Raw genomic sequence first — 22,738 nt, 5'->3', positions numbered from 1 at the left:
TTTATTTTTTAGTGGAAAGGCAGGTCTACCGAGAGAAGGAGCTACAGAGAAAAAGATTTTTCATCCACTGGCCCACTCTCTACATGGCTGCAAGGGCTGGAACCGAGCTGGTCAAAAGCCAGGAGCCAGGAGCCTCCCTTGGCCTTTCCATGTGGGTGTGGGGTCCCAAGGCTCTGTCCTATCCTTTACTGTCCTCCCAGGCCACAAGCAGGAAGCTGGATGTAAAATGGAGCAGCCGGAACACAAATCAATGCCCACATGGGATCCCGACACGTGCAAAGCAAGGATTCAGCCACTTGGCCATCACGTTAGTCCGTATCTAGTTCTTATTTCTTGCCTTGTCTATTCCCCATCATCAGCCTCCAGCAACCATTGAATTGCTCTCATCTCTCCAAAGACAGTGTTGATTATTCCTCCTGGTTGTTAGGCACATCATTTTTTTCTTTGTGTGCTTTGCCTTAATTATTATTTCCTTATCCTATTTATTTATTTGAAAGGCAGAGTGATGGACACATACTCGCGGAGACAGATCTTCCGTTTATTGGTTCACTCTTCGACTTTCTTTTTTTTTTTTTTTAGAATATTTTTTTTATTAAATTTATTCATTAATTACATTGTGTTGTAATTACATAGAATCTGGGATTCTCCCCCCCACCCTCCCTTATTGGTTCACTCTTGAAATAACCACAATGATAGAGCTGGGCCAAGCCAAAGCTATAAGCCTGGATCTCCATCTAGGCCTCTCATATGGGTGGCAGGTGCCTAAGTACATGAACGTCTGCAACATTCCTGGCCATATTATTAGGGTGCTAGACAGGAATAACAGCCAGCATTGCAGTATGTGATTCCACAGTCAGAAGTGGAAGCCTAACCTATTGTGCTGCAAGGTTGGTCCCTGTTCTTCAGTCTTGTCTAAAGCAAGACGTCACTTCCTTCAGGCAGACCCCAGAACTTGACCTCATCTTCATAAGTCATGCTAAGAATCCTAATACTGTAATTTTTAAAAGGTCATGTTTTGGGGCCCGGTGGCGTGGCCTAGCGGCTAAAGTCCTCGCCTTGAAAGCCTCGGGATCCCATATGGGTATCGGTTCTAATCCCGGCAGCTCCACTTCCCATCCAGCTCCCTGCTTGTGGCCTGGGAAAGCAGTCGAGGACGGCCCAAAGCTTTGGGATCCTGCACCCACGTGGGAGACCTGGAAGAGGTTCCTGGTTCCCGGTATCGGATCGGTGCGCACCGGCCCATTGCGGCTCACTTGGGGAGTGAATCATCGGATGGAAGATCTTCCTCTCTGTCTCTCCTCCTCTCTGTATATCCGGCTTTCCCATAATAATAAATCTTTAAAAAAAAAAAAAAAGTTCATGTTTTGTTTTTCTAGGCTGGTGCTCTGATTTCCACCCATTTCCCCCCCCCCCCCGACTCTGCTTAGGAATTCATTCTGTGGCTATGAGCTACCTCAGAATTTCCTACCTTAGCTCAATTCCGCCCATGCTTCCTCCTTGGACATTGCTCCATTCCTCCCTTGCTTCCTTGACTTGGCATCTTTACCCTTCCGTGGCTGCCAGTGTTTGTGTTTATGTTTCATTGTCTCTGCGTTTTCCTAACACCCTTTACACCCCTTGCCATGTTTACTTTGTTCTTCTCAATCGTCTGGAGATTTTTCACTTTGGGCCACAGTCTGAATATTCTGGTTTCTAAATTGATTGGGTTAATATTTGTTAGCTCATGGAGCTGAAGAAATTATTACATAATTTTAGAGCTTTAAACTAAAAATGTACTTTATCACCTCCATCAGGAATTTTCATTGCCATTAGAGTATAGACTCCTTTTCCTTTGGTTCATTTTCCTTATCCATTTTCAAATGTTAATACCTAAGAGTGTAGATGTAGAGAGAATAATTCACTTAATAAATGGAGGTTTAGCAATATCGAACTGAATTGTCTTTCACTCTAGCTTTCTCACAGTGATCATAAGGGTTGTGCTGTTCCTTCCCCATCCCTCTTGATCTGGAAATTAGCAGTAAAATGTATGTTGTCGATGCTCCTCTGATTTCACTGCTCATTGCAAACATCTGCTGCGTAGCTAGTAAGACTGCTTTCTATGAATTAAGCATTTGAATGTAGTTCACGTGTATCAATAATAAGAGGCAAATTGTATATAAAGGGGTAAAGTTGAACTCTCATCACAGTACATAGGTTATCTTCCCTTTGAGGAATCCTTGTGGACCCTAGTGACTGCAGGTTAAACAAAGCAAATTTTGCTACAGACCCATAAGGAAAATTGTTTCTGTATTAATGAATTTTTACATCAGCAATGTTAAGTATTATCAAGTATGCAAATAGGATTTCCCTATGATCAGAGTGTAAAGTACATATTTTAAGTAATATTGAGGAAGATTTTGGGAGGACTGCTACGAGAAACGAAGAAATGAAGTAGGCTAAACCTGCATATATGCAGGGCTGGCACTCCATATAGGTTCCTATTTGTGTCCTGGTAGATTCACTTCCCATCCAGCTCCCTGCTTGTGGCCTGGGAAAACAATAGAGGATGGCCCAAAGCTTGGGACCCTGCACCCATGTGGGAAACCCAGAAGAAAGTCCTGGCTTCTGGCTTCAGACCAGCCCAGCTCCAACCATTACAGCCATTTGGGGAGAGAACCAATAAGTAGAAGAACTCCCTCTCTCCTCTCTCTCTTCTCTTTCTGTAAATCTGCCTTTCAAATAAAAATAAATAAATAAATCTTTGGGGGAAAAGGGCACTTTATTCAGGATACTCAATCAAGAAAAAAGCAGGGATTTTCTTTACAACCATTGAATTTTTGTGTTAAATATATACACACTGATGAATATTAACCTTGGCCATTTACGTATAATTTATCACTTGCACCGTGATCACTGGCATGTCATTGGCTTTGTGGTCCTGCTGAGAGGAAATCATGTCATTGAATTCTTACCCTTCCGCTACCAGAGGAGTATCAATAGTTTCAGCAGTTTCTAGTGAGGAGGCTGCAAAGCACCAGTCAATATATGCCCCATTCCTGTTTGTTTTCTCCTGGGCTCTGCTTGCTCCCTCACTGCAGAAATCCTGGGGTCTCACTGCCAAAAGCTGTATCACAGTTGCGTCTCAGAAGGATTTAACCTGTCTGTGCCTTAGTCTGCTTTTTTGCAAGAATGTGTGGTGCTGGCATTTATTTCACAGAAATGTTGCAACTTGCAAATGAGCTTCTGTGAGCAAGGTGTATAGAGCAACACCTGCCACATAGTAAACACAGATTTGATGTTGTGTACTATTAAAGTATACTGTTAATATTGTCAGTGACTATAGGGGGAAAACTCTTGGTTAGCTTCACCTTTGTCTCATTTTGAAATCCTAATTAAAATAATAGTAATTAATTAGTGGCCTAATGAATGAATAGAGATACATGTTTAGGCAGCGCTGCTGAATTGTGCAGCCTTCTGTTGTCTTATCATCTGCTTGCAGCCTTGTGAAAACCAAGTATTCTTTCCATTTCATGAAAAGTGAAAGGGCAGCTCAATTTCCTTCATCTCTTTTCACTGGGCTCCTTTTGGAATTCATTGGAAATAGGCTGTTTGAGTCTTTGCCTGATAAGTTCCTGTCAAAAAGGCAGCATTTCATTGGAGCGGCATAATATAGTGATAGAACAGGCGTTATTGTTGCAGTCTGCCCTACCAGACATTGGCCCTTTACTAGTGTGGTGACCCATGGGCAAATTAGTAAAACTTTTTGGAATTCTGGTTTTTCATCAGTGAAATAGGAGCATTTTTCTTAGGGTACTAGTTCTCAAATGGAGGCGATTTGGCCCTGACCTCTGCTCAAAAGCAGTTATTGAAATAAGAAGATATATTTAGTTCCCTTCCCTGAAGAGGGGGAAATGCTGCTGTCAATTACTGAATGAGGCCAGAGGCACAGCCACAACTCCTCAAAACACAGGACAGTCTACTGCAGACAATTACCCAGTCTAAATGGAAATGGTGCTGGGCTTGAATCCTACAGATACGAGTATTGTTACTACAAGATATTTTACCTGTTACGTGCTGAGTGTCACATGTGGCTTGAGGTAGGTTCTCATAGTTGATTAATACAGCAAGTAGTTTTTGAATAATTACCATTTGCCAGGCATTGTTCACTAATACGAGTCCCTAGGCTTTCTTCTCTATTTGGGAACAAGCTAATTCACATTGAGATGTCTGTTATTTATTTTTCCGCTGAGGGTATATGCAGTTTAAAATGAGACTTGATTCAATCACTATGATGAAATGATGGCCTCCTGGTACCTGGGATATCTTAATCCTCTCTAGCTCTCTGCTCAGCCCAAGAGGTAAGGATTAGGCTCTGCAATCCTACCCCTTTTTGTTGACTGTGAAGATTTAGTGAGCTGGCGTGAACTGTCCAGTCCGGGTTCTGGCTTAGGGTAGGTGTTCCATAGATGCCAGTGTCAGCATCCTGTAACTCGCCCCTCCCCTTCCTCCATCCCTCCCTCCATCTCCTAACGTTAGGCAGTGTTCACATTGTAGCAATCTCTCAACACTGAACTCTCTCCAGGAGCTTTTGTGGCTCTTGCTTTTTCGAGATGACATACAGTCCTCTGAACATTCATGCAAGGTGAGGACCTTAACCACTACGCTATCGCACCAGGCCCCAACTCTTTATCCCTTTCAGCCAGTTAATTATTTTAAATAATTCTTGGAGAAAAGTTTTATGATTGGACAATGGATCTACTGAATAGGGCAAGAGCTTCACCTTTTTTATTTTTAAAGATCTATTTATTTACTTATTAAAGATTTGTTTATTTTTAATGAAAAATCAGATACACAGAGAGGAGGAAAGACAGAGAGGAAAATCTTTCATCTGTAAATTCACTCCCCAAGTGGCCACAACAGCCTGTGCTGAGTCAATCCAAAGCCCGGAACCTGGAGCCTCCTCCGGGTCTCCCACCCGGGTGCAATTTCCCAAGGCTTTGGGCCATTCTTTACTGCTTTTCCAGGCCACAAGCAGGGAGCTGAATAGGAGGCAAGGGCCGCCAGGATTAGAACCGGCGCCCACATGGTTCCTGGCACGTGCAAGGTAAGGACTTCAAGCACTAGGCTACTGCACCGGACCCTGAAGATTTATTTATTTTTATTTGAAAATCCAAGAGCTTGGAACTTCCTCTGGGTCTCCCATGTTGGGGGCAAGAAGGGAGAAGAGGACCCCAAGACCTTGAGCCATGCTCTGCTGCTTTCCCAGGCCATAAGCAGGGAGCTGGATGGGAAGTAGAGCAGCTGGGACTAGAATGGTGCCTACACTGCCAACTGAGGATTAACCAACTATGCCACAGCACAAGCCCCAGAATCTTCACTTTAAAAGGATACACGTTTGAATTCTTGTCACTTTTCAACCTTTAGCTTTGGACCAGGTGATTAACCACATTCCATTACAGTTTCCTCCTGCATGAAAAAAAGACAGAAGAACAGCATCCCCCAATAGGACTACTGTGAGGATTATATCATACCACCTAGAGAGACTGGCAAGCACAGCAGTGTTCCTCAATGAATGATATCTATGATTATGCTGGGTTTCTGGATTGGGAGGATAGCTATTCCTATGCACAACTGGATTACTGCGCACAACATTTGGCAAAAGAGCTTCGCTATGTATTTTCAAAATGTTATTTAAACATGTTGGGATTAGTGTGTCAAAGGCAAACAAAATCAAAAGCTAACAGAAATGAGTCAGCTCTAAGATCCCTGAGTGGGACCGACACAGTGGAGTGCAGGCTAATCCTCCACCTGCACTGCCTTACACCTTGTATTGGCACCGGCTTGTGTCCTTGCTGCTCCATTTCTGATCCAGTTCGTTGCTTGTGGCCTGGGAGAGCAGCAGAGGATGGCTCCAGGTTTTGGTGTCCTGCATCCACATGGGAAACTTGGAAGAAGCTTCTGGTTCCTGGCTCCAGGTTAACTCAGCTCTGGCTGCTGATGCCATTTGGGAAGCAAACCAGTGGATGGAACTTCTCTATTGCTCCTTTATTCTCTGTAGAATCTACCTTTTCAATAAAATAATAATGGTGCTCGCCCCTGAAGTTATCAACCAGCATTAATGTTATAATTGCCTAAGTCCTTAGATGATGAAGAGGACAAATTAGCAAGATATTACGTTGTTTTGTGTGAGCTTGATATAGTTGCAAGACTCTTTTAAATCCCCAAAATTAACTCTCACTAGATTCATCAGAAAAAAATCTAGGCTTAAATAACTGTCAAGCTGGTGACAGGGCCAACTTGAGACATTGTTAGTTCCCTCCCTCTGATTTCTCGGCTCTACCTGTCTTCTTGCTTTGCTTTCTTCTACATAAATGTCTTCTTCAACTGGTTTGGTCAATGATCATACCCCTAGTTCCATGATTTCCCTGTCACATGCCTCTACCTGTTTTACTCTAATTAGGAGATAAAAACTCCGTTGTTCAAATATGGACCGTGAGTCTTCCCCTTGTTGATGGCTGCTTCAGGACAACATGGAGAGGGAAGGAGCGATTGTTGCAGGAGAGGAAGAGTTCTGTTCCTACAAGAAGGGGACAGGACATCCCATGGCTATCCCAGGGGCATTTCATTTGCAGAGACTGAAGATAGCTAGCCACTGAATGAGATGAGTTGTAGGCTTTGGAGGACTCATTACAGTTTCTGAAAAAGGTCGTAAGAAAAGTGAGAGAAGGATGAAGAGGACCAGGTAAGAGAAGGTAGAAGGATGGGCCCTAGCGCTTCAAGTAGGCAAGTGGAGACCTGTGAGACAGAAGCATGACTTCAGCTGAAAAAGCTCTGAGACAAAGAATAGGAAATAAGGTGAGGAAGAAACCAAACAAGAGCAGAAAGGGCTTAGAAAATGAATACATGGGGCCTGGTGCGATAGCGTAGTGGTTAAGGTCCTCACCTTGAATGTGCCAGGATCCCATATGGGCACCAGTTCTAATCCCGGCAGCCCCGCTTCCCATCCAACTCCCTGCCTGTGACCTGGGAATGCAGTTGAGGATGGCCCAAGACTTTGGGACCCTGTACCCACGTGGGAGACCCGGAGGAGGCTCCTGGCTTCGGATTGGCTCAGCTATGGTCGTTGCTGCAGCTTGGGGAGTGAAATATGGGGAGTGAACCATCGGATGGAAGATCTTCCTCTCTGTCTCTCCTCTCTGTATATCCACCTTTCCAATAAAAAATAAATAAATCTTAAAAAAAAATGAATATGTGTATCACCATGGAGTGCTGGAAGGAAAGAGTCAGAGCATAAACCAGGGAGTCAAATTTGGAATTTCTTGCTTTATTCAAATCATTACATTGCTCTCATAGTTGGTAGGATAAACAGAACATTATCAAATTGTTTAAATATATATTATAGGTATAATGGTTATGAAAGTGACTTTTTGCTTAAGTTGCAAATCATTGTGAGTGATGATAGTTCTGTATACACATACATGTATATAGCAGTATATATATTTAAAATTCAGGAGTAGTCTTTGAATTTTGCCATGCTTTTGTTACATCTATGTTAGTGGGGTGGGGTAAAATCCACATATATGCATGTGCAACATACAATGTGTTTCTTTTCCCATTCACTGATCATTTAGATATATTTACTAAGCACCTATCACTCATGCCTGCCACCCAGACTCACGTGTGCCCTGGAATGTAAGCTAGAATTCAGAAGGAAACCAACACAGTCCTTATATTCCAGTGTGGGAGACAGGCATTCAAGAATAACCCAAGGGACACATTTGTATTTATGTGTTGTGTTGCTGTAAACCTATGGACGTGAGGTTGGGTTGAGCTGAAACTGGAAGGGTAGACAGATAAGTAAGGCCACTTGGAGACAGTGATGTTTAAGCTGAGTTCTGGAGTACGAGCAGAAATTTGGCAGGAGGAAAGCGTAAGGAATTTGTTGTTGGCAGAGGGAAGAGAAATGGCAAAGCCCTGAGGGAAAAAACAGGGCAGCAGGACAAGAAGCTGTACTAAAGTGATGATTTTATTTTCATTTCCTAACTGCTGCATTAGAGCATATGGTATTTCAGTTTCTTTTACATCAGCCTCCACAGGGCCAATAGGTGACTTCCTGCCAATAGGAGGTGCTGCCAATGTTCTGCCAGTAGGAGGTGCTCCAAGACAACTTTAAGACCTGAAGATAAAGACTCCTCACTTGCTCTTTGTTTCTCTTGGCATGAACCCAGCTTTAATTTACCCCAAAAGTAATTGATTCCTTTTTCTCCCCGTCACTTTTTCTCCCTCCCTGGAATTTTCCTCCCTCCTTTAGAGAAATCAGAACCAGCAGGGCAGCCAACCTGCCTTCCTCAGATTTCTGAGTCCCACCTGCACATGGTACCCCTTCTAAGTTCTTAGATTCTTCGGACTTCATCCTCTTTCGTCTCCTAAGACTTCACTGTGGTAACTGCCTCCTGTAGTCACCATCTTTGTTTCTTTCGTGTTACCTGCCTTCATTTTCAAGTCCTCCAATATCTATTTAGTTAATCCTGTGTATTACATTTTTGTTATTAAGATCGTTGGTGAAGTACCTGCTCTCCTGGTTCTGAGTGATGCACCAGCTGATCTCGTCCACACGCAAACCCCTAATGGGGAACCCCGGCTGGATACATCCAAGACTGACTGTCCATAAGTAAAAAAAAAGGCTAGTCACAAGCCAAGAGTGATGGCTGTCACAGCAGCTCACATAGCCTTCCCAATCTTCACTCTGCAATATCTTTTCCAAGGTTAGCAGAATTTTAGAAACATCAATTTGACCATTATTGACTTTTCAGCTGGGATACCAAGCAAGTCTTTTAGCAGCCTCAATAAATTAAATCTGGCTACCTAGCTCCCAGACTGGAAGGCTCCTACCTCATTGACGAAAAGAACGAATGCAGTTTTCCTAGGCTGCTGCTGTAAATGATGTGCACTGTGCTCACAGCCATTAGCAGGTGGAAAATTTGCAGTGTGGGTAGATTGCAGAGCTGCCTCTTTTAAAAATGCATAAGTACTTTGTGAGTCTGCTAAGTCGTGTTTCACTCAGCTTGGCTTGAATTTTTCATAGGGAGAAATATGTTGCCCTCTTTTATTATTCCTTCATCAGCAGGGACTACCACAGGTAGGAGTGTAGCAGAAGAGTGTCAAGTCCAATCACACCTGTTGCTTGCATGGTCCTCAATTGTTCCAGTCACAAATTGCACAAAGACTTTGGACTTCAAGGACTTACAGCAACTGAGTATCCTGCCCCTCCCCATGTAATTCAAACTATAATTTCCTCCAAATGCTAGAACTGTTTGATGTATCTGCAGTGAAAGTTGTATTTGAAAAGACTCATCCACTTTGAAATTAGACTTCGACCTTTTAAAAATGTCTCCTGGTCACACAATTGTAGCCTGTTTTTGCCCCATGGGGAGAGAATTAGCCCAGCCCATATTAAAACCTCAGCATATTAGAAGTGAAAGTATGCTACAATTTGAAGTACCAAGTATTTATGATACCATTACTTGCTTTGATTGGGGGGATTCTGGAATATCTTGAGTTGGGGACCGTTATTAGATCTTTTGAGTCGCCTCAGGATGTGTGAGTACTTCCCAGTGGGATGTGCTTGCTCTCACATGTCGCCTCAGTGTTCTGATGTAGTGTACCGCTTCTTGGCGGGGTGAGGTTCCTGGGAAGAAGGTAGTCAGGCCGACAATGCTTCCTATGGAGAAGTGGAGTGATTGTCTTCTCATGTTGGATTATTTTCCATTTTTCAGAATGACTTTCCGTACAACACTCTAGCTGGAATGTATTAATCTCAACCTCTTTGATTTTGAATGTTACAGAGACTTCAGAAACCATCTTACGAATTACCTCGCCAAAATGGTAAAGCATTCAAATGGTCTTATAAAATATTGAAGCATGTGGTGCTATGACAAGTTACACTAAAGGTGCAGTTGTTCAATTTCCCTTTAGTAGTCTTAATGTGTGGAATAAGATGAAGTTATAGTTCTCTTTGCCTGGAAGCCAGAGAATCCCGGATGTCACTTAAAAATGTGACCACCCCATCAGTTCAGGGAGGAACTAGCTATGTCAGTGCCGGGTTCTTGGCTCGGCCTCCCTGGAGGGCTGCTTGCAGTTTTCCATGTGAGTACTCAGGGGTCCCAATGCTTCAGGGCTTTTGTTGTTGAAACAACTCAGCTTTTCTTCTGAGTCCATTGAATGGAACAGCTTTTCCATGGAGAAAGAAGCTCCCAGGCTTGCATTTTTACTGGTTCCACAACATTTATGCCCCAGATATTTTCTTATCTTTCTTCAAGGTAATCGGCAGGTTTATCCTTGCACATAGAATTTCTTCTTTTTCTCCTTTCTATCATTCCCTTCCCCCTCTTTCTGTTTCTGCAAAGGCTAAATTCAGTTTCTGAACTTTCCCACAAAGGACTAAGCCATTTTAACTCTGGTTTTACTGTATTTCTTTAGTCCAGTTCTTTGGAACAGTTTCTTAATTGAGTCTTATTGGGGCAGAGATGACCAAGTTGAGGAGGCAGATGTAGATTTTATCTACTAAAAGTGAAAAAAATAATTCTCTCAAAATCCATACTAGAGGGAGAGACCAGTTTCCATTGCTGAGAATTTTGATAACCGCCTGGCATGTGTTTGAAAGTTCCTATGTCGCGTGGAAGATATCTGTTTGTCATAGCCTGGGATAACAGTGCCACTTCTGTTGATTTCTTTCAGCTCATTGGATTGTTGCATTTCATTTATTGGTTATATAACCACAGTGATTACTCAGTTTCATATTATAATGTGACTTTAAAGGGTGGCTCTATGTTAGTTACATGACTACAGTCGATGTTTACAACCTCTTTTAAACTCCTTAGGGGAAAATGTAAAATGTAAGTATCTAACAGGTAGGCATTATGCAACAAGATAGCATGTAACTTTCCTAATAGTTTTCATTCACTTTCTTTTACTTTGGAGATATTAGAAATGGAAGTGAAGTAGGTTAGATTGCAAATCAAAATTGGTTCCGCTGGAAAACATTTAAAGATACATCATAATCCTTTTATTCAATCTAATAAAGAAAATGTTTCCAGTTTTTTGATCCAAGTTCAACTATCTGTATAAAATATCAATTATGTGATGTATTATCACTTGATTGCATTCCATTCAGGATTCCAGGGGGATGTGAATGAATTAGGCAGCGATATGTTTAGAAAGTTGCTTTGTTCTGTGAGTATGAATTTTTCTAGTTTGTAGAGCCACCTACTGCTTTACCTGAAGAATTCCTTTCTCCAAATTGCTGAATGTCACATTATCAATCAAGACTCAGGGAAACAGGGTCTCAAAGAAGATCTTAAGAATAAAAGAGATAGTGTGGTTAGTCTTGGCGATGAAGATTGTTTCATTTGAATTCAGAGCCATTTACTTAAATATTCTGTTGTTTAGAGGGCTTGGAAAATAAAACTAACCTGTAACATCAAAAAAAAAAAAGAATAAAAAAGATATTAGTGGATCACATAAGTGAAAGGCCCATTGACAAGTCAAGCTTCAACCATGGCTGAACCCATGTATTTAGGAGCTACTGGATCACATGTATTTAGGAGTTGCTATTCCTTAGGCTGTTTACTGGGTGACAACAACACTTCACTGTGTTCATATTAGGAGCTTACGGTCTAGTAGCAGAGATGCACAAAGTATTATGAAAAACCATTAAAATAAAATGTGATGTGTGTAGAAAGAGACCTACAGAATAGCTCATTCATAGGAATGAGACAGCTGTTTCTCTTGGATAGTGAGAACGAATTTCATGAGGAACCAGAAGCTTGACTATGGTATAGAACCAGAAACAGGAATTTTACAAACAGGCAAATTGAAACGGGTTAATTGCCTTATTTATGGCATTTGAGAACCCTGCGTTTAAATCCAGTTTTGTCCTGTGATACAAACTGTATTAAGTTTCTTAAATTCCTTGGTCTTAGTTTTCCTGTATGGTAACTGTAGTGAAACTATTGAGTTTATAGCATTATTGTGAGGCCTGTGAGAAAATGAGTGTCCAGAGCTTAGATAGGGGCCAGCACAAGGGAAGCCCCCCTTCACTGCCTGCTTACTTTCCACTCTGAGACACTTCTCATGTTGCATCTGACTGTTCACACACAGAATTTTGTATTAAGACTTATTGTCAGCCATGGTAAAATTGGACACTGTGTTTTTGGGGCTTACTGTATGCCATGTACCTCCTTCAGAATTTTACTTGACAGATCTGTATCCTCTCTACAAATCTGGTAGTTGGAAGGTATCGTCATCTAATACATGAGGAAATAGAAGCATTGAACATTGAAGAGTTTTGTGTCAAGGCAACTAGGTTAATACATGGAATAGCTGGATATTCCTGTCCACTGATATCCAGATGTAGTATACGTGGGTTTAAGAATTAAACTGCCTGGGCTGCATTGCACAGTGGGATTATGAATCTTCTATTCTCGTGGACTTGACTTGTCTGGTAGCTCCCTCTGTATGCATCCTCTTTTCTTCTTAAAGTGTGGTGCGTGTGGGTGAGTCTCCAAGTGCCGTGCTGTGCGGCATTGCAACCTGAGCTGACAGTAATCTCTTGTGTCCTATGCTTTCCTTGCAGGGGAGCCTTCCAGGTGGTCATCCTCGCACTGTGACTGCTGCTGTAAGAATGGCAAAGGTGACAAAGGAGAGAGCGGCACATCTTGCAATGACCTCTCCACCTCCAGCTGTGACAGCCAGTCAGAAGCCAGCTCCCCCCAGGAGACCGTCATCTGTGGGCCTGTGACACGCCAGACCAACATCCAGACTCTGGATCGTCCCATCAAGAAGGGTCCAGTGCAGCTGGTCCAACAGTCCGAGATGCGGCGGAAAAGCGATCTGCTTCGGACTCTAACCTCGGGCTCCAGAGAGTCGAACGTGAGCAGCAAAAAAAAAGCTGTTAAGGAAAAGCTCTCCATTGAGGAGGAGCTAGAGAAATGCATCCAGGATTTTCTGAAGATAAAAATTCCAGATCGGTTTCCTGAGAGAAAACACCCTTGGCAATCTGAACTTTTACGAAAATATCACCTATAGGGGAGGGCTGGGGATGGGAGAAGAAAAAAAAATCTGAGTCACCATTTTGGAACCCTCCTAAAATCTTATTTTACAGAAAAAAAAAACTGATGAGACATGTTAGAACACAATAGTCCATTGAAGTCCTACTGCCTACTTTACCTAGTTCACTTAAACGTGTAAATCCACAGGGTAGATTTCTTTCCAAATGTGGAAATATGGGAAACCCTCTGTTGTTTCTTTGTTGTGGTTTAATTTGGTCCCATGAGTTGAGTATCTTATACATCTGAAATCCAGCTACCTAAGAATAGCTGTGACGCCTTGGGAGTCATTTCTCTAAAACTGTTTTTTTTTTTTTTTTTCCTCTCTCTCTTCATCTACTTCCTTCTCTGGATTTGATAGAAGGAGATTGAACCCAATGGCACATGCTTAGATTTTTTTTTAAACTGTATTTTGGGTTTTTTTTTTTCCCTGTGTTTTCAGGGGTGTTGCGGGTGAGGGTGGGGATGGTAGATTTCTATGACTTTTCTCTCAGATCTCTACGTGCCAGTTTGTATTGATTGTATGCATGAGGATTTGTGCCACACTAGCACAGCTAAGTATGTATATATACACACACAGCAGAGGTCCCGGGGCCTGGACATCCTGTGGGCTGCGTCCCTGCTGCAGGAGCCCCTCTTGGACTCATCACACAGATGAGTCTGTGCCTCTTTCTTCAGACCCTGCCAGAGTTTCCTCTCTTGAAAATCCTTTCTTTCACTAAACAACCCTCATTATCAGCACAATTGCTTAGAAGGTAACATTTCAGTCTCCCTTTTATGGCTTTCTCTTTTATTTTATTTTTTCTTTTTAGTGTTAGGAGCAAGCGAGAAGAGCCAGTCCAACATTCTTTACATTAAAAAGAAAAGACGAACATCTGCATCAACACAATTTACTACTGAATGACACCACAGAGCCTTCTCCACCGTGAGGGGAGGATCACCCTTGTCTCAGCGCATCAGTGTCCTCACAGTGTCCCACATTTTAATGGTGTGGCCTTTCCGCATCCTCCACCTTGAACTTCTCTATATCCCTGCCTAACTCGGGAATTAGGAAGAACACACAGTACCTGAGTACTTTTTGTTTCAAAGGAAAATGTATTTTTCATTTCTTACAATAGTTTCTCATGAAGATTTTATCTTGCAATGCTACATTATTGTTTGTCGTATCCAGCTTTGGTTGCTGTTAGGATTCTGGGATTTGGCTGTGTCCACATGAAGATTTAGCTATGTCATTTCGACAAAATCTGTAATAACCCTCATAGGTAACTGGGGCTCGCTGTGTAGACACAGCCAAAAAAAAAAAAAAAAAAACCCTGTTAATAGTTATCCAGCCATCCATGTGATTCCACATTCTATTAATGTAACAATAATACTTTTGTAGACTCAGGCTACATTAATGTTGAAAGATGAGTTTTTATTTTCAGCATCTTTCATTCATTCTGTTGGCAACTGAGAAATTGTTTTCAAAGGTTCATTGTGTGCCAGTTGCTCCCCCTAATTTTCTATAACGTGTGTGTGTGTGTGTGTGTGTGTGTGTGTGTGTGTGTCTGTGTAATAAGGGCAACTGGATGATATCTAGGAAGGAAGAATAATGACCAATTTCTTCTCTTTGAAATCTTTTGCTAATGTGCATTTATTGTATAAAAGGTTCTGTCTTGATTTCTGCTATCAGTATAGGGATATTTTTTTTTCCTGATTTTTGCAGTTCTTTCCTTCCCCTTGGAAGACAGAATTAGCCAATGTTTTCCTGCCTTAATGGTTTGAATGAGGTCTACAGTTTTATTTAAATGAAACAGAAAGTTTATTTTGGGAGTTGAATTACTCAGATAATTGTAATTTATGGGTAGAAATGCTTTTGTCTATTAATATAATAGCAGATATTTGAAGTCAACTGCAATATAGCTTGGTTAGTGATATATTTTCATTCTTTTCAATGTGTCTTGGTAGTACATGACAATGCAGTCATCTTAATAATAGATGATCTTGCAAATAATCACAACTAAATTGGTAAAGAAATTGGATCTGGAGGAATTATTCTGAAACTCATTTTAGTTACATAATTATTACAGTTAAACAGTATTTTCCAAAAATTTAGGGTAAAATTGAAATGGCCAGAGTCCTAATTTCCTTAAATTTCAGACTGGAATATAATATTATCAAAACAGAATTGAATGGACAGTCAAGCCACTAGAAAAAAAGTGTACATGGCACTTTTCCTCAGGATTATGAATTTTCTTGAATTATTCTGTGCAGGAACTCCCCTCCCTCCACCCCTTAGCTCCTGACAACAAAGAAAACTAGAAATGGAAACTTCATTTTAAAGCAAAGCAACGTTTTTATTCTGGACCAGCTCTGGATTCGTACCACACGTGGCGTAAAGTACAAATAGCAAAGATTAACATGAACATCATCCACATTAGTGCGGATGCTGTTGTTGAGGTAAATACTGAACTTGTCAGGGAAGAGCTCTGCAGCAGGTGCGTGGAAGTCATCATTACTACTCTGAGTGAAGTTATCAGGCAAAGTGTTTGAGCCTGCAACATGAGCAATGAGTGCTGGGTAAGAGAGTGAGGAGAGGAAATACCCCAGTAACCCTACTGGGGACTGAATCACGCCTGTTTCTCCAAACTCAAAATAGTGTTTAAAACGTGCAGCTCAGTTCTTAACAGAATTATATATATATATATATATATATATATATATATATATATATATATATGGCTTATTTGTTGAACATTGGTTATAACAAGTGCCATAAAATATTGATATTAAGACACTCATGGCATCAAATGAATAGGAAGTTGTATATATATATCCTCAATCTAGGTTATTTGGGTAAAGATTTTTTAAGTTCTTAGACTACCATCATTACTATATTTAAGGAAGTTATATTTTGAAAGATAGAGAAAATGTTTCTTGGCCCAACAACTATCCAAGCATTTAGTCCAGAGAAGGGTGAGAGTTACTTTCCTGTTATTCAGTTTCATAAAAGCCCCTAGGTGCCAACCACCTGATTCAGAAAGTCACTTATCTCCAGGGACCTCCTTCATCTTGTCACATTATTCTTAGAACTGACCTTTAATTAATTTACCTGCATTTGCACAAGAAGAATCAACATAATTTCTGATTCTCTGCCGGCAAATATTGGTTCTGTCTATCTCAAATGGAAGTGTTTATGTACAAGAAGCTAATGGAGAGGAGTTGCTCTGTAATGGCATCTGTGTGTGTGTGTGTGTGTGTGTGTGTGTGTGTGTGTGTGTGATGCTAGCAGGAATTTTAGGTTAGTGTTGAGTCAATACTGACTAATGCACATATGAGCTTTATCCAGGTGCATGGAAAAAATTCTTCAGTTACAAGTTTCACAGTTTAATACAATGTCATATTGCGACTGTGAGGATCAATTCTTGGAGAATTTGGGTAAGCTGGTCTTATGATGTTTAATTCAAATATTACAAATGTTTGGTGGGAAAAAAACTCACTTTTGTATACTTTAATGACATCTTTTCTCCCCCAACCCACATTAAGAAAGAAAGAAAGAAAGAAAGAAAGAAAGAAAGAAAGAAAGAAAGAAAGAAAGAAAATGAACACACTTTTTGAAAGCTAGAATAGATATTAAATTTACATTGTTTATCAGTAGTTTGTCTCAGTTGAGTCAGTAGTTGGTGTTTTAACCCTTTATGTGAGAGACAAACAATTTCAACAAACTTCTTGGATTTGCATGGTTTTTATGTTTATCCCAAACAACATCTCTCAACCAGGCTGGATTCAAACTCCAGAACTCTTGACAATGGCTTTTAATGTTTTTGATGGTCGCAACTTGGAAAGTGTTACTGGTCTCTAATGAGTAGAAGTCAAGAATGTTGCTAAAGATCCTACAACAGGAGTGTTCCCTACAACAGAATTGCTAGCCCCAGATGTCAATGGTGCTCAAGCTGAGAAACTGAATCTAAAGTTGGCTTAATTTGCTTGTGCTACATACACAAGCACTTCCTGGCCAAGAGATGGCAAAAAATACAATCAATATTTTAGTATCACATTAAATGTATATGTGATTTATTTAAAGTGAGATCACATTATCACTTTATAGAACTCAAAAAATTGAGACTTAAATTTTTTCAGAGTTCTGGAAGGAATGAGACTGACTTGTAATCTTTCTGCCTCAGAAAAATTTCACTTCATTGCAGTTGTCACCTTACAACAACTAAATTATTTTGTTGGGAAGCACTTTGAAGACTTCTGTTTACATGACTTGCTAAAAATATTTTTCAAGTTGATTAAAATAGACAACAAAATGCTCTCTGAAGTCAAACCAGTAATGGGGATAAGGTGTTTAGATCAGGCCAATACCTTCATTATCTTTAATTCTTCATCATGTACTTTTGTCACTTTGGGTTGAATATCTGCTCATTAATGGTGGCACATAGATCTTCAAGTCCCATGGAGGGACAGTTCTCATATCCTATCTCCACAAATGCTATAATCACAGTACAAGCTTGGCCTGCCAAGTCTAAGTATTTAGCTCATACTGAATTTATTAGAACATAAACCACACTTACATGGTAAATAATCCTATGCTTTTTTTTCTATCGCAGAACCATTCCAGGGACAACAGAAAGTCAGATCATTTAACACAAGAGAGATACAGAATCCAGACAGCTTAAATAATCCTTAAATAAGTAGAAATTAATTTGTTCATGCATGCATTCATAAAATATTTGTTGAGTGTCTACCATGTACAGGTCACTGTGGTGAGCATCATTATCTACTATAGAATCGAATTTTGGATTAATTTAAGTCAGATCACACAAGTCCTAGACTATTATTTCTAAATATAGCTCTTCTTAACATTTTTGGAGTGATGGTTTAAATATTATTAGAATGTATATAAAGGATTTATTATTATGTGTCAAACTCTAAATGATTTACGTGACTTATCTCATGTAATCGTATAATAAATCAGTGTCACTGAGGTCAATGAGACTCACTAGATGAAAGTAATACCCAGGAGATCTATAGCTTCACAGTGGCAGAGCCAGATTTTCATCTGGGTTTGATGGGCCACAAAGGATGTACAATCTCATATCTTTCCTTTTGAGTTTGCTGTTCATTTCTTCCGAGAGTAGCCAGTGTGAACTTCTGCCATCCTTCCTGGGATTCATTTTTTTAAATTTGCAAATACCATTAGAACTGCTCCTCCTTAAGACAGAAAGGTAGATTTGGAGAAGATTATTCTTGCCATAAGCTGTAGTTGAGGCCTCAAACCTTACCAAGGGGTAGTCATGGTGTAGAACAGACATTTGGTAATTCTTTCACTTTGGTAAAACCCAAAGTGGTGAGTTACTTTCCATGTCCGGAGGATGGTGCCTGCTTAATGTGCTAAATATAGGCTAGCAACTTAAGGAGATGTATAGTAGGTGTGTTTGCATGTATATGTATGTTTATATTTGCATCTAAGTAGATACCTGCCATCATCACCTTTTGGCTTAAAGATATTTCAGCTTTTTATTCAAGATATGTCACAAATCCAAATGTGGTTGGCTCTTCCCAGCATTTGTTTGAAAGATTTTTATTTTTATTGCAAACTCAGATATGCAGAGAGGAGGAGAGACAGAGAGGAAGATCTTCCATCTGATGATTCACTCCCCAAGTGACTGCAATGGCAGGTGCTGCACCAATCCAGAGCCAGGAGCCAGGAACCTCCTCCAGGTCTCCTATGTGGGTGCAGGGTCCCAAAGCCTTGGGCTGTCCTCAGCTGCTTTCCCAGGCCACAAGCAGGGAGCTGAATGGGAAGTGGAGCTGCCGGGATTAGAACCGGCGCTCATATAGGATCCTGGTGCGTTCAAGGCAAGGACTTTAGCCTATAGGCCCCCACGCTGGGCCCTTCCCAGCATTTTTTCATTCATATTTTTATGTTTGAAAAATGAGAGGTGACTGAACAAAAGAAAGTGCACTGAACTTGTGTATGTGTGTGTGTGCGTGTGTGTCAGAGAGGAGCTATGTATTTGTATAAAATGATGTATATATGTATATATTCTGTACATCTATTTAAATGTATATATCTGTGTATACATCTATACATTTGTATACACACATAAACTCATTGTTTGAAATTTTGGAATTTTTGAGTTTGAGAAAGTTATTATTATTACAGTTTATATTTGATCTCTTAGATAGCCTAGTATAGTTTGATATCTGAAGTTCTCTACTACTATGAACATATGTGTTTATCTATGGTATGGAGAATATAATGGAAATACCTAGATTTAACATCTATGGATACAAAACTAAAAAAAAGTGCATTTAAGAAAATGCAAAATTAACTGGCTTTTTTTATTACAGCCACTTGCTGAAATTTCAAACTACTTGTTTTAAAAATTGTTCATTCTGAAAAACCAAACCAACACAAATCCCACCAGTGATGTTTAAGAAGAGAAGAAAAAGTGGGGTGTACAACAGCACAAACTCAGTAGTTTTTGCCAAAATGACACTTAACTGACCTGCTGATAACATCTCCTTGTTGATTTCTGTTTGTCATTCATAGGGTCCTTGTGACCCTATATGATTTTGTAGGTGGAGCTAAAAAAACTATTTTATTATTTAAAGCTATGGTAAATAATTTATAATATGTATATTGTAAATAGAAACTAAGGCTCAAGGGCACATTGTAATTACAACCAAACACTTTTTAGACTATTGCAAATAACACTATAAACCTATTTATACAAAAACCAAAATAGTTGCTGTAAGAAGGAACAGCAGATAGTCAAATGAAAGCATAAAACGCTTCGCTGTTTAAGTATCTTATAGAGACAAATGACTGGATTTTGGGCACTCTTAATTTATCGAGTTATGTTCTTATTCATAACCATGTGCTTTGCATACTATTGGCAATTATGAAAAGTGTTTGAAGTCACGCTATGCAAGCAGAGCTTCCGTGGTGCTCCCTGGGATCAGCTTGTAGGCACACAGCCCATACGTTTCAGAAACTCAGCCTGGCTCCCAGGCCATGGCTCAGCACACAGACCAAGCTTGAATTCCTCCCCCAGGGACCTGTCAGGTGTAACCAGCCAATGTAAACATGATAATCTGAGATTGGTCCTTCATTTTTTTCCCCATAGGCCCCTAAAGATGTGGTCTTAAATAGTAATACAGAAAATTTATGTTTGTAGCAATTAAGTGTTCTGATGCAATTTAGGAACATTGGAAAGAATTAATGTTTTTTTTTTTCTCAAAATCTTCAAGCGCAAAGGAGGTTTTCCATCACCCTGGCTTCAAGTTTTCTTGTCATTTACTTTTAATTCCAAAGGAGAATGCTAAATCAGGAGAATATTATGCTTAGTTTACAGGACAGATGACTGTATTTTTGTATATAATGGGGGGTGGGCAGGGAAATGAGTGCCCAGGTCTCTCGATGCCTTGCTTCTGCTTCAAGGAAATGCATTCAGGAATTACTGGAAATGTATGCTACCAATACATGCAGAAGCACAAACTTAGTGGAGTCACACTTCAGAGTCCCAATGAAAACTGCTTTGTGGATCTGCTTTAGACTTTTCACACCTGAATTTGGTGGTGGTATCCAGTTTAGTTGGTGAAATCAGAAATCGTTGTGTTGGCTGGTGGCACTTTAAGTAATAGAGACAAAATCCCGGTTCTTGTTTCCCACATGTTTAGATCCAGCAGAGAACTGGGTCAAACCTAATAAGCATGATAATTTTCCAAATTAAATTGACATATTTGAATAATATCAATACCACCCCCTTGACATTTTTAAAGTTAAAGACCTTGTTGGTGAGCTCACCTGGAGCTCTCCAGGGATGGTGAGGCTCCTCTTCACATCTTTCTCGGATGCTCTGAATGTGATGGCATTGCAGGTGGAGTCGTCTGCATTCCATTGGTACTAACATTGAGTGATGATTTACTGGGGCCTTGCTCAGATTATTTTTCCTTGACCTCATTCAAGCACTTGATAACTTGGGTCAGTTTGTTGCACATTGATGTATACCAAGTGACACCATTTGAAATTACCTCTTCTCTTTTCCAATACGGTTTGCTTGTACATAAGTGTAATGTCAAATTGTTTACACGGTTCCTTTTTTTTGTGGGTGTGCGTAATTGTGACAGATTTAACTCATACTTTAAAGGAATCTGTTTACTGAATGGTGTTAAAATGAATGTGCTTATTGCAGTATCGACATCATTAATTACGGACTCACATGAATGCATGTCTACATGTTGTCAACTCCCAACAGCTCGGTTATTCAAAAAAAAAAGTCTGCAGTCTGTGAATAGCAAATATACTTAAACTACTGTGACTCGAATAACTCAGTAACTGTTTTTACCTTAGTGTGTAATGCAATAGATCTTAGCCTGCTGTATTTCTTTCTTATCCATTTGTTTTTGTAAGCAAAACATGGTAAAAGAAAAAGTGCTGCTAATTGTCCAAGCAGAATTGCACACCATTTTGGTCCATGGGTCCATTCAAAAGGCAATGGCCTATAGATTGAACAACAGCCCTGAGCAACACACAAATATAAACATACATATCGATGTATGCAATATCTACTATGCTAATTATTACCGTCCATTCTCACTGCCAATAGAAATAAACTATTTTGTTTTGAGTCACTGATGGATATGAAAAAAAATAATTTGCAATTAACTGCTTTCATATTATGTTTAGTTCTTATAGTATGGTAAATGATACAGGTGCGGTATCAGTATTGTATAATTGTATGGTGAAAACTACAAAGTCATTCTGTGGATATATTTTAAAAGGCAGAACAGAAACTTATATTTCAGATTCTTTGTGTGAATATAACTACAGATATAGGTAACTATTTTTTATGTGTTCCCATAAATAACTCCATTTCATATACATTGTAATTTAGCACCAATCATAATAAATAATTTGGTAACATTTAGTTGTCTCATATATCTATATGCATATATACTCAGACATATTGAAACGCAATTTATGTGAGATTGATGTTTCAGCATAATTTCATGTTTACTCAAGAATTTTAGACAAGAGACAATTAACAGTGCAGTTATTGAGCCGGGTTTGTCGTGGGAGTTGCTGAATTAGCAAACAAGAAAAGGGAGAGACTTAAGACAATGAATATCTAAATGCTTAGAGAGAAAATGGCTCCACTTCATATTAATGGGGCTGTTTTAAATCGTCATACTCCCCCAAATGTCCACAAATACTGACGTCAGGAACTTCATTCAGAAATAATTTAGTTTGCTGTCAAGTGTTTGGTGGGACACTTCTCCCATGATGTGTTCAAAAAAAAAAATGGAGGGCATTGAATGATTTATAGTTGTAGAAATACAGCTTTTTTTCACAAATTCCCCTTTGAAATTGTAAAATGCTCTTTTTTCTTTTTTTTTTTTAAAGATTTATTTATTTTTATTACAAAGTCAGATATACAGAGAGGAGGAGAGACAGAGAGGAAGATCTTCCGTCTGATGATTCACTCCCCAAGTGAGCCGCAACGGGCCGATGTGCGCCGATCCGAAGCCGGGAACCTGGAACCTCTTCCAGGTCTCCCACGCGGGTGCAGGGTCCCAATGCATTGGGCCGTCCTCGACTGCTTTCCCAGGCCACAAGCAGGGAGCTGGATGGGAAGTGGAGCTGCCGGGATTAGAACCGG

The 22,738-nt window shown here is 40.1% G+C and overlaps 1 protein-coding gene across 3 annotated transcripts in view; it reads left to right on the top strand.

Annotated features, from left to right (window-relative positions):
* The window catches only part of KCTD16 (potassium channel tetramerization domain containing 16), a 228,943-nt gene extending 215,863 nt beyond the window's left edge, over positions 1-13,080 (top strand). For all 3 annotated transcript variants that reach the window (XM_058677739.1, XM_058677738.1, XM_058677737.1), the window contains exon 3: positions 12,614-13,080. In XM_058677739.1, the coding sequence (XP_058533722.1) occupies positions 12,614-13,065 (452 nt within the window). In that variant the 3' untranslated portion in view covers positions 13,066-13,080. The remainder of the gene's footprint in view (positions 1-12,613) is intronic.
* Positions 13,081-22,738: the final 9,658 nt, after the last annotated feature.

Source organism: Ochotona princeps, chromosome 19 (assembly GCF_030435755.1).
Source record: "Ochotona princeps isolate mOchPri1 chromosome 19, mOchPri1.hap1, whole genome shotgun sequence".
In the NCBI taxonomy this organism is placed as follows: domain Eukaryota; kingdom Metazoa; phylum Chordata; class Mammalia; order Lagomorpha; family Ochotonidae; genus Ochotona; species Ochotona princeps.
This window is presented reverse-complemented; position numbering and strand designations above follow the sequence as displayed.